The sequence below is a fragment of the Calypte anna genome, chromosome 2 (genome assembly GCF_003957555.1).
Source record: "Calypte anna isolate BGI_N300 chromosome 2, bCalAnn1_v1.p, whole genome shotgun sequence".
In the NCBI taxonomy this organism is placed as follows: domain Eukaryota; kingdom Metazoa; phylum Chordata; class Aves; order Apodiformes; family Trochilidae; genus Calypte; species Calypte anna.
In genome coordinates, this window is record NC_044245.1 from 32,008,422 (window position 1) to 32,021,254 (window position 12,833).

A 12,833-nucleotide genomic window follows, 5' to 3' on the forward strand; every position below is an offset into this window, starting at 1 on the left:
TCATATATACCCTGATAATATACTCCTTTAAATCAGCTCTACAGGATACACAAGATCTCACTTATCTCTGAAAAAAACCCCACATTTCCCTCCTCTCAGTTCTATATTTGTGCATCCATTTCTTCCTTTTACTTTCACTGTACTGCCACTCAATTTCTCAGCACAAGGTCACAACTTTTCTGCTGCAGTTATGCATGTAAATCCTGCAAGCAAGTCCAGCTGCTAACAGCATCAGTCCTTCTCTCCTGCTGTCCTCACTCATGTATCTCCCACTCCCTGAGTCAGGGGCAAACTTTGTGCCACAGACAGATGAAGTGAGGATCAGGAGACTGATCTGCCTTAAAACGAATAATTTAGTATTTCCTAAGATAGTATCAAGAAGGACCAGCTCCCTGCACGAGTCTGCTACAGAATCACACAAGAAGCTGTAGAGCCACAGAGGGACCAGTGCAGAGGCAGGAATGAGTGTTTGGGGAAGGCTGAGCCGCTGCTTTATTCCCACCACTTTATGTGGGAATAATGTATTGGTAAAAATTACAACCTAATAACTTAAATGTTCCCTAAATATAACTATTTCTTTTAACTGGCATTACATTTTCCACCTTTCTCTTTCACTGAAGCTGCTTTATATGATAGCTTACACACCACTGTTAGGAGTTCAGCAGTTTAATATATGAGTTCCGTTAGAAGTCTTTGGAGAGTAACATCTGATCCTAGTGATTTGTTACTAATAATTTTATTGATTTACTCTAAACCTACTTCTACTGACACTCCAGTCTGAGACAGCCTAACTTGTGCTGCATGAAGCAACAGCCCTGTACAGGAACCTCCCCAGGTTCTCTCACACTGAACACTGAGACAAATTATTCTTTTAGGTTTCCTGCTCTTCTTACACTGATGCTGCTCCATGCACTCTGTGAAATGCTTATTCCTCTCCTATGGTCATAGCAGTAATATATCTTTATATATCTTTAATATATCTTTGATATATGAGCCCACTCAGCTCATCAAGTTTTCCTAAGACTTTGGGAAAAGTTTACAGAAAGTCCCTCAAAATTATGACAGACAACAAGGACTGGTTAAGAGGAAGGGCAAGCAGGAATTAATTCTTTACATCCTGAAAGCTGAAGGATAGGATGACAAAGTGTCAGGCAAATATTTATTCTCCTGGCATCAGTCCACGTGCATCAGATATGGTTATGCTGACTGCGTGGCAGTCACACAAGTGTTTTTTAATACCTTTTACTCATCAGTAATAAATCACAGTGAGCAAAAGTTCTAACTACATCCTTTATAGCTAAGAAAAAAACAAACAAAAAATCAATAAGCAAATTTTTTTGTTGGATTAATTAACAAAAGACAACACCTAGAAAAGGTAGAGCTGTACCCTTTTTTTTTTTTTTTTTGATCCTTTAACAACTGACTTCATGCAAGACAGCACCATTCTCCCAAAGGTCACTTACAGTTCTGCAGAGGGTGCCACCACCAAACAGCAAAGCAGTGTCATTGGTGCAAGTGTAGAAAAAGAATGGATTAAACAAAAGTAACCCTTACCACACCACACTTCAAGGACAAACAGACATGGACTGAAGTCATCTCCTAGGTGCTGTGTTGTGATCTTAAAGCTCAAACTGCTTCTGTGTAATGGGGGGAAGCTCTCAATAATCCAAAGATCACATGCAGCCCTCGATAAGGTGACACAGCATGGTACAAAGCTCATTACTCCTTTCTTTTCCTATTCCTAAGAAATCCAGACCATATTTGCACCTTTATGTATCCATTTTAGCTGCATCATAAGGACTCATTCTCTTTTTCTGTCCGGTTAACCCTCCTCCAGGCTTTTCATCATTTGCCACCCTAACTTCCCTGATGGGCTGTCTAACAAAATACCAGTCCTATCACTTGCTATAATCCCTTTCACTTAGTCCACTAAATATATAAATCAGTTGAGACCAACTCCATCATGTTGCTCCAGTCATACGATTTCTCATTCACATCCTTTCTCCGAATTTCCACTGCCACTGCTTCTTGCTCTCCAAAACCTTCACAAGCCAATCCTTTTTTCTGCTTATTCTCTAAAATGAATCCCACAGTAGGGAGGTAAAAGATAGGTAGTACCATCAGATGTGATGACAGTGACTGTGTTCTGCTTCAGCAGTAGTGTTCTGTTTAAGCCAAGAGAGATGACCCAGTGGCTTGAAGTAAATGGTCTGATGGATCCAGGCAGGCCTGGAGAAGAAGCAATGGATGTAATGATCACTGTGTCATTCCACAGACTGCCAAACATTGAATGCAACCACTGTGTCTGGATAGACTCCAGTCAGAGGATACTCCAAAGACTAGATCAGGATAATATCCAGAGAAGGAAATGCTGCTAATGCTCAAAAAATAAAAGCTTCTTCCAGAGCAGGACAATTCTGAAAGAACTGTTGAAGTTAATGGGAAGGGATTAGAGATCCTGAGATACTACGATTTTGCCTCTTGGTGATTAATTGTTTAAATCTTCATCCTTCATGAGGATTAGCCCACAAGGTGTGCCTGCATTTTCTGCCTGGATATTCATGTGTTTGGAGTGCCTAACTGTTCAATTCTTAAAACTTCAAACTGCCCTCTAAAGTACACACTCACCAGATATCAGCCAGCAATTCAATCAGGGAGACAGGGTGACTCAGGAAAGTTTTTTGTTACAGGAATTTTCAATTTCTATCCACCTTTTAGTAGAAAACAAAACCAATCTTCTTGGGGGTTAGCACATTACAGGTTACAATAACCCAGCAAGATGAAAACATTCTCCCTTTCATCTGGAAGGCTGGCAAGCCTTGGTTACTGGCAAGCCCAAATGTAATATGATGCCACAAGAAATCACATATACTTCCTGACATACTCATTCCAAAAAAAAAAAAAAAAACCAAACAAAAAACAAACAAACCAAAAAAACCAAAGCCCTTAGTCATTAAACAGTTATTAAGTACATTAAGCTTAAAGAGTCTTGCAAACCTCAGGCTTCCCTGTCTACAGAATTCATATAAGCAATAGTCTAGCTTAGCTGTGCACACTGCAGTGTCCTCTTTAGTATCTTCAGCTGCTGTAACAGTGTTCAGCTGTGTCACAGACAATGGGACCACTCTTCAGGTTGGGTCCCCACCTGTTTATTAAAGCAGAAGATGCTGCAGCAGAGTGCTTGCTACAGGTTTGGCAGCAGCTGTTCAAGGGAGCCTCGAGGCCTGGGCTGGACCCTAGTTAAGTTCATTCCAGACCAGCACCCAAAGCTTCCCTTTACTCTCCCAACTGCAAATGATACCTGGTGACTTGGCCTAGAAAACAGATGTCTGGGAGCAAGACACGGCACATCATTCACCCATGTCAGTGTTTACAAAAAGCAGTGCTCCATGACCATGCTGGCTCCAGGATATAGGGTGTTTCTTTTGTAATCACCACAGAGGGCTGCAGTTAGGATTTGTTATACAAAGAGTACAAATGAAAACATACAGAGCATCCCTCCTTGGGAAGCAGTGCAAAGGGTCAAAACAGAACAACAGCCCCCTGCCCACCAGTGTATGTAAGAACAGCTCTTTCTCATGGTCTTTACAGACACAAATAAGCAAACCAGCTTGGGGGCTGCAGAGAAAGCAGGAGGCCAAGGAAGTCATTCTGGAACTGGCAAACAGATAGCAGGAGCAGCAGCTGACTACAACAACATTGTCCTTTTATGTTCCACAAAACTATGCCTGCTAAAACACAAGCAACTCTGCAACCCAACCACCCTTTGAGATGGGCCAGACTGGAACTACAAAAAGATACAATGAACAGCAAGTCCAAGAGCGCAGACAGTAGAAGGATGCCTTCAGGTGCATACATAAAGATGTGCAGTTGATATCCCATACATTTCCCCATACCAAATGCCACCGAGTCTGCAAAACAGACTGATAAAAAACATTACAGAGGCATCTGTTAAATAAAACATTGGGAAACGTAACTCCCAGAGTCTTTCATTTTAGTGAAGTTCTATATACCCAGATTAATAAACTCAGGGAATAAAAAAACAGTATATGATGAATTACCCTGGAGAAAGTGGAGGGCTGCTGGGCAAGGTTTCACAGACTTCTTTGTGATGGCAAAACCCTGAAGCCACAGCTACTTTATTCTGTCCCCGGGATGCAGTTAACCCTGGCTACAGGGCAGACCTAATTGTTTCTTTCTAAAAGGAGTTAGGATAAGGCAGAAGAGGTGAAGGCAAGCCAATCAGCCTTTAAACACATTACCATCTGCTAACAACCAGGCAAGTAGTGATTTAGCATTTGTTTTGAGGACAGTTTACCAGCCCCTCCCTGTGACAATAAGAACAGGCTTATGAACAGCCCCCCCGGTGATGAGCGGGAAAGAGGGCTAAGAGGAAAGAAAGAAAAGGTAGTACAAGTAAGGATTTACTAAACATCTAATCCTTTATGTAAGGAGTGCTTTTGTATTTACAAAAAAATACAGTGCACATCACTAGTGCAAATCTTGTTTTCCAGAAAGATTTTGAGCTTATAAAAAAGATGAAGCAGACTATATAGACGGGCAGCTAATGCCTCTCAATCTGCATATTATAAACATTAATGGGAAAACTTATTCTGGATCCAACATTTGACCTTAAAGGGCTAAGGATGGACCCTCAGTACACTGCCTAAGAGCTGGCTCAAGTAAATTACACGAAGAACTTGTCTGAGGGCATCTTTGGAAGGAAAACAATCACAGTCCTCTGTACTAAATATTAATGTCTAGGCAGACAAAAGCAGCACTAGGAATACCATAATAATATCGCCAGCAGACACTCTATATGGTTCTTCGGGGCATTCACACATCAGCATTAGGAATATGCCTATTGTCCCACATTTAACTAATGACTTGTTCCAAAAACCCAATCCTGATATTCCTTTGGGAATCGCAGATGTTATTTATATTTTCAGTCACTTAAAAGGATTAAAGTGTGTTTATTCTCCGTAATCTCATTTGTAGAGACAGATATATAGAGGCAGCAGGAGCAGCGTTTTAACCCTACTGGGAACGATCAAACGCGCAGCTCCGTTTGCAGCCAGCTGCCTTCCTCAGCTCTTGAGTATATGGGACCTCTGAAAAGTCCCACCAGTCTGTCCGCTTTCACTCAAACTATCTATGAATCGCAGGCACTTCTGATAAACTACCCCAGGAGCTCTCGGTGACAGTAAGATGAGCATACAGCCAAGAGATCCAGCTGAAAATTAAACTTCATGTCAAGTAGCCCGATCAATATAATAATTGCTCTAGGCTGGAACAAACTACAATCTCTGAAGACACACGAGTACAGCATCAGGCTCTGCGCTGTGCCCTAGGTTATGAGTAAATTTATAAGCCGTACTCAGGAAACAGAAGATTTGCCGAAGTACTGGGGTGGCGGCAAAATGAGTAGTTAGCCAGGAGGCTGAGGCGCTCGGCAAGTGTTCTGATCAATATAATAATAGCTGCAGGCTATGAGAAATGGCAGCCTCTGCCTGAAGAGCCACGGGTGCTGTACAAAGCACGTCGCAGCCTGCGCTTCCCCAGCAGCCGCCAAAGCCGAATATTAAAAAGACTCATGATGCTGCGAAGTATGTGCTGCTCCGGAGCGGCTCCGCTAATTGCCGGCATTCCAGCCCCGAGGCCAGGCGCCCCGCCTTGCCACCTCCCGGCTGCCGCACGCTCACGGTTCGCTCCCCGCGATGCCCCGGCGGGGTGAACCATCAGGCTGGCAGCCCGCTTTCGGAGGGGAGTGCCCAGGAGCGATGCCCCGGGCTGACCCGCTCGGCCGGCACCGGGAACAACACCGGCACCGGGACCTCTCCCCCACTCCCACCCGGGGCCGGGGATAGATGCTTCCCCCGCCCCCGCCTCCCCACCGGTCTCGCCCCTTACCCGTCTCTTTGTCCTGGGCGGTCTCCAGGTGCAGGTCGCTGAGGAGATGCTCCAAAATCTTCTCCGGCGTCCCCGACACCACCACGTATCTGTCGGAAAGCAGAGAGTCCCCGGAGTCATCCTCGGTGGAGGACTGCGAGCGGCTGCTCCACTCGTCCTCCTCATCCTCCTCATCGATGTACTTGAAGTAAGGCACGTCGAAGGTGGGCAACTGCCGCGACCCGCCGCGACCCGCCAGCGCCTCGGGCACCCGCACCCTGCCGCTCCCCATGGCTCCCTCCGCTCCGCACCACCCCTCCTCCTAGGCGACCCCCCCGGGGGCCATCGCCCTCCTAAGGCCGCCTCCGCCTCCCCACCCGCCTCCGCGGAGCCCGGCCCGGCCGGCGCAGCCCCACGCTGCCGCCGGAGCCGCGGAAGCCTTACCTCCCGCGCCGCTCGGGGGCCGGGCTGCGTGACCACACCTTCCGCAGCACCAGCGCTGCGCCGGCCTCCTCCCGCCACCGCTCGCCGCCGCCTCCATCGGCCGCCTTCCGTGCGCAGGGAAGCGGGGAGGGGGGAGAGACAGAGAGAGGTCGGTCAGTGCCCGCCGCCGGACGGGGATGCTGCCCCGCCGCCCGCTCTGCCCGGGCCAGGTCTGGCTGCCGGAGCTGTAAATCTAAGAGATAATAGAGAGGAACGGGCTGCCCTTTGGGAGCCGCGCTCGGAATCGTCTGCTGGATTTTAATTTGCAAGAGCCGAGGTGGGGAGCGGGAGGATGCGGGTTTCGTGTCCCCGAGGTGATGGCTTGTTTAATGTCCCCTCCTCAGCAGGGGACAGGTAACAATGGCCAGAAAGCGGCAAGCTCTACAGAAGCAGCGTAACACCTTCTGTAAAGCTTCTCTCCTGTACTTCGACAAAGGCAATAAAACCAGCGGGACAGGCTTGCCTCTGAGCATCTCTTAAAATACTCTGTGTACAAACATACCTCCTTTTCAACTTTTTTAACTTATGGAACAAACACCCCCACAGAAAGTTAAGCCTAGTAACCACCCCGTGCGTGAATCTCGGCTAGGCTGCGATGTGGACACTGACTTTCTCCCTTCCGGCTCCCTGGAACGGGAGGGAGCTGAAAAATCATCCATTTCTGCACATGCAGCCCGTGTGCTGCTAAAGGCAGCTGAGAGAGCAGCGCAGGAGAGGAGGCTTTTGCTGCTGACTGAGAGGTCCCTGCACTGAAACGCGGTGATTGCCGAAGAGCACAAGACCCTCCTGGCAGCTTCTGTCACTAGAGGGGTGAGAGACACAAAAGAGGCAGCTGTTTCAATGCCAGTACATCCAGTGGCTGCTGTTCCTCTAATTCTGACCTGGTTTAGTTACATCGTTCAGTATGTCAAACACACGTATGAAAGCAATACTAGGAGAAAAAAATATTACTTGTGCATCAAGTGTACAGTACCCAGCAGTAACAAAGACCTCAAGTGGGCTTCTGAGGAACAGATCTTGGCAAAAGAAGGGAGAGAAACCACTTTGTGATCCCCTTTTCTATTCTTTTATACCTTACTCCAAGACCTAGTGAGTCTGATTGCTGCTTCTGGTTGTCAGTGTGGTGAGGGCATGTCCAAAGATGCAGCCCCTGCCCCAAAGAAGTTTTCTTTATTAGTAAACAACATGTAGAATTGATCTATTAAATTTCTGCAAGGTCAGACATACAGGTACTGAGCCAATTAATGTCAGATATTCATTGTAACACCCAGGGGACATTACTGAGCAGCCATGTTACAGGAATACTGATGCCTAATTGTAATCTTCCATTTCACTGGCCATGGGTTTTTTTGTTGCTTACCTATGTGAAAAGCTACAATGAAAGAAGTGGCAAAAGAGAGAGATGGAACAGGAAACAGATGCATCATTAAAGCAATTCAGTAACAGGGAGGTTTATTTTAAAAATACACCTCTCCTTTTCTCTATCTTTTCTCTGGCAGCCTCTAAGAGAACCCCAATCCACATTTTTCTGTGCTCACTGACATTCCGTGCTGCAGCACATATGGGACATATATGTGATCTATGGTGCTGTATCTGTACAAACCATCTATTTCCACAGATATGGGAATGGATTTTAAGCCTGCTCATATACATTACATCCATGAGCAGCTGCCAGCAAGTCAACAGGGAGCACTGGGAGGGCAAAAGCTCTCTCATACTGAAAGGACATTAACAATGGTCTGTTCTGGAAGACAGTGTTCCTGCTTCAGCATCTCACCAAGGAGAAACAGTTTCAAAAAAACCTTTTGAATGATTGTAGGCAAATTAACTGCATAAAGTGCCCTAATGGTAAGATTTTCATGACGCTCTTCCTCTTGTCTTTGTTTTATAAGTTTCAAGGAAAAGAAAAATCAATCTGTTTTATCAAGAAGGGCAAAAATTATGTACAAACAAGGCCAATCAGGTTGTTCGGATTTTCGTTCCTAAATTATGTCCAGAAAAAGGGGAGGAGATTCAGAATTTCTTTATTTTGTTCTCTTCTTTCAAAAATAATGTCACTTTAAGGGAAGAATTACTACTTCACTAAAATCCCACTTATGCACAGCTTAATTTTGTGTTCAGTCAGACCCTTTATCGATACCACAAGAAACAACAATTCACCTGAACAAAGCAAAACACAAAGACAAATCCTATGTATTTTCCCAATTTTCACGAGTTCTGACTTCGCTACAGATATTACTCTAAAATGGCATCAAGGCATGCTTCATTTATCAGCATCTTGAATGGTCTGTGAAATAATTAATTTTCACTGGGAGGAAACCTAGCTTCTCTCAGCATTCTCCATCTAAATCCAGCAGCAGATGAGGCTACAAGGGGCCCCCAAGTGACAGCAGTGTGTACTGAAGAGCAAGGCAAGATCCTGAGTCCTGAAAAGTAAGGACTGACTCAAGGGACGTTCTCATCATACTGCCAGCTAACAACAAGCCCTCCTTGCATTTTATTTTATTTTGTTTTGTTTTATTTTATTTTATTTTAATTCTTTTCTTTTATTTTGTTTTGTTTTGTTTTTCCACACAGCCCTTGCCTAAGCAACCTGCAGAGATGGGACGGGACAGGAGGGTGTAGAGCCCCAGAGATGCAGCAGAGGTGAGTCCTTGTTGCACTTTGCATGTGGCCTTGAGGAGGTCACTTGTGCAGACCCTCCCTTCCTCAGTTGTCCCCTCAAATGCATCATTCACATCCTGCTTGGATGTTTTAATCAGTCCATGGTGCACGTTACCCATCACTAGGAAGTTTAACTTGTGTCCAAGAAGTGCTGTGTGTGTGTGTCAACCATTACATTTTATGTTAATTACAGCTTTAACTTAATTATCTCTTGATAGAGAAACTCAGCACTATCAACCTCAGCCAGAAGGAGTTTTAAGTAAACAGTAAGGTCCTCTGGACTTGCTGGATATTCTGACCAATATTATGTTCAGTTTTCCTCTCCTCTCCTCTCATCCATCTTAATACTGACGTAAGTCATTTATCTCCTGGGTAATATATTTTAACAGCAGATAAGTGCTACCTTTATTTTCAGCATGAAAGGAACCCTGGGGTAGTATAAATATTTATGTGCTTATAGGAATGAAACAGCTGGAAGTCCTTGCTTAGTGGGCCTTAACTCGTGCAGGTTATGCTTTGTATAATGACCCTCTGAATTACCACTGGGGCAGAAGAAAGCAGAGGTACATATGGTAGTGTTGAAAAGAGCCACAGCATGCTGGCTTCCTTATGGAAGACATTAGATTTCTGGGTTATTTACAATTGGCAGGGAAGAATCCAATTTCTAGCCAAAGCAATGAATAACTTGATATCAGTCAGGGACATTTCAGTCTCCCTCGAAATCCTGAGTTGGGCCTTTTAATTAATTAAAACAGGAACCAACACCTGGAATGTGCTGCCTCTCCTCTTCCTATGAGAAGCATCCATGGCTAGAAATAGCTCTGAGAAGATGCTCTACTTTCTAACAGCTTTCTAACAGAAAAAAATAGTAGGTTCTGGACATGGTATATTCAGAAGAGTGCTTCACTGAAAAGAAAATTATTTTACACATCATCCCTCCATGGGACAGGACAGCTGTGCAATGATTTCTTTATGTTAGCCATTACTGAAGTGCCTGTAAGGCTGAAACACCCCTAACTAGCAATGCAAACTTTGTGCTTCCCAATGACAAAACTTTTCTTCAACTTCTCTTCATCTGCTTTTTAATAAAAAGAGACCAGATCCAGAGCTACCCTGGCAAACCCAAGATCCAGAGACACTCTCTCATTGCTGGTTTCAATAGGTAAAGAAGTAATACAGCAATTAAGAGATAATCTGAATAAAGGCACCTATAAACTTAATGTACCATGAAAAATCCAGTCTGCAGACAGATCTTCCTGCTGCCAAACAACCAAGCAAATGGAAAAAGAATCTTCTTCAGGCAACATGCAACAAATAAAACTTTACACAGGCTATCTGCCTCCAAATCATATTAAATAACAACAAAACTGCCTCTTCTAGGAGTTATGGAGGGCAGGAACATTTTCTTTTCATTGCATAATTTGGTAAAACTGAGTCAATGCAATCAGATAATGGTGATCACTTCTGCTTCTTTGTCTTTTGATGCTGGTGCCAGGGCATGCCCTTGAGAAGTAAAGGAAAAGGCATATACAAATGTTTCCCCAGGGCTGTTTGCCCTCTGAAGGGAGATCACTCCCTCCAACAATGACTCCACAAAACTTCCCTGCACTCACAGGAGTATTTCTATGTAAGAGGTGTGAAGAATGGAGGCTGGAAGAGGTCTCAGAAGTGCAAGTGCAGAGATGGCACTCTAGAGGGAAGGCACTCAAACAGGTGACAGAGCAATACAAGAGCCACAAAATAACAAGATCCTTATTTCAGAACACTGATTATTCTCCTGGGCAGATATCTTTTTGCCTGGACATTACAATCAATCCCTGGCACATATTAGTCACGCAAAAGAAGATTTACAAGACTAAGATAGAGAAGTGAAGATCGAAATACTGACTGGTACGCTTTTAAATTTGCTCCTTTGAACCAAACACTTTTTTTTTTTTTTTTCCTCAGTATGCCCTGCTCTATCCCTACAGCTCTGCCTTGTTCAGCAGATGATTGAGTCCAAAGCCTCCTTGCCTGCTGGGACCCTGGTGTACCTGCTGCAAAGTCTGGAAGCACCTGACTCAACAGTGTGACACTGAGGTCCCCAAACCTGCCCACCAAGAAGTAGCTTGGACACAGCAGAAGTTACAGAGTTACAGCTGATTTAGCTCAGAGCTCCATCATGGCTCATTACACCCTACAAGCCTACACAGCTGTAACAGCCATGAACTACAGCTGTAACAGCCAAACCTTCACAGCTCAGGCTGAAGCATGCTTAGAGCTTACCAAGCCTTCAAATATTAACCTGCAAAGCCCTAGAAACTCTTTACAGAGCATGTACAAACTGCATTTTTTGGCCTCTAACTTGGGTCAGATTTGGGCGGATATTTATGAAGATGGCAAAAAAACAAAGGCTCTTCCCCAAAGGAATTTTAGATCCCACTTCAGAAGTCTAAGGGCATTAAGAGCTTTCCAGAGAAGTGCTGCCAGAATTTTTTTTTTACATAGCAAAACAGTATTTACCCATAACCTTACATTTAGCAGCTTCTGAATTATGCTGGCTGCATTTTTCATTAAAAAAATTAAATAGGCTGAGGCAGACACCTTCCAGAATAAGCAGATAAAATGCACTAACTCCTAGAAGCAATAGAAAATGGAAGTCTTCCAATGTGAGGTATTTGCCAATGCTAGTAGCAGACAATGAAATGAATCTTGACTATAAAATACAAACATATTTATATTACAATCATGAAATAAAGTTTAAAAAAAAAAATCCATAACACTCTATTAACAGTTTCTCCTGCAAGAGACACTCTTTCAGACAGCATCCATCAAAGACTAAAGATGACTGCCTGCTTACACTTCACTATGTTTTTCCTTGGAATCTGTTATTGTGGAAACTGCAGAAATAAAGTCACCAAAGTACAAACAGATGTACAAAAATTATTCTATTCTTTGTAGGCTATTCCTCTTTATTTGACAAGGAAATGGAAATGAACACATCACAACTGAAGTGGAGATGGACGACAATATCTCTGATTTCTGTGGATAATCCATCTCAGAATATGTTTCTGCATTTCACAGAGTTTCAGAAGAGCCCAAATCTGCATTAAGAGGTTTGATTCACTTTCAGCTACATCGGAGAAAAGCATCTCAAAGCCACCAGCACAGCTTAACCCAGCTATATAAGGCAGAGATGGGTGATTTTCTGCAACAGTTTTCCTCTCTTTATTCTAGAAAGACAAAAATAAAAAATAGCTACTAGCCTACCTCTAGTTATAATTTCAGGGCACAAAATGTTTTCAATGGGACTGCCTATTTTTCAGTCAGTTGCATGATCACCACTTTTTCCAGATTTCAAGGGGAAAATTATCTCACAGCACTGCAGGAACATAGCAGCTTTTCCAATGACAATTTTTAAGAACAAAAAAAATTATTAACTAAGGTTTTGTTATTTTATTTCACAGTAAAATACAGCTCAAAGTGTAAGCATATTACTTTTTATGATTTTTCTCCTCTCATGAACTTTTCTCCATTTCGTCTCTGCACTTCAGTATTTGTTTCCCACTGCAGTTACTAAATCTGCTTTCATAAACAGGTGCTAATTCACAGTATACTGGGAGAAACATTAAAATATCTTAACACAGTGATTTTGTTTTGGCTCTCAGCAACTTCTGACCAGTCTATAAAACTATAAAACACTTTAATCAATTTGACCATCACCTCCACACAGCAAAGGACACTCAAGGAACATGCCAAAACTTCTTGGTGGTCTCAGACTGACCTATCTGCCTCAGGGATGCACTAAAAAGAGTAGA

The 12,833-nt window shown here is 43.7% G+C and overlaps 1 protein-coding gene across 4 annotated transcripts in view; it reads right to left on the reverse strand.

Moving 5' to 3' along the window:
* RAPGEF5 (Rap guanine nucleotide exchange factor 5) overlaps positions 1-12,833 on the reverse strand; it is a 157,985-nt gene that overhangs the window by 57,597 nt on the left and 87,555 nt on the right. For 2 of the 4 annotated variants that reach the window (XM_030444187.1, XM_030444186.1), the window contains exons 10-11: positions 6,334-6,437; positions 5,911-5,999 (exon numbers count right to left, since the gene is read on the reverse strand). The exons of 1 other annotated variant lie outside the window; for it this stretch is intronic. In XM_030444187.1, coding sequence (XP_030300047.1) covers positions 5,911-5,999; positions 6,334-6,437 — 193 coding nt within the window. The remainder of the gene's footprint in view (positions 1-5,910; positions 6,000-6,333; positions 6,438-12,833) is intronic. One more of the 4 variants, XM_030444188.1, reaches the window with a different exon arrangement.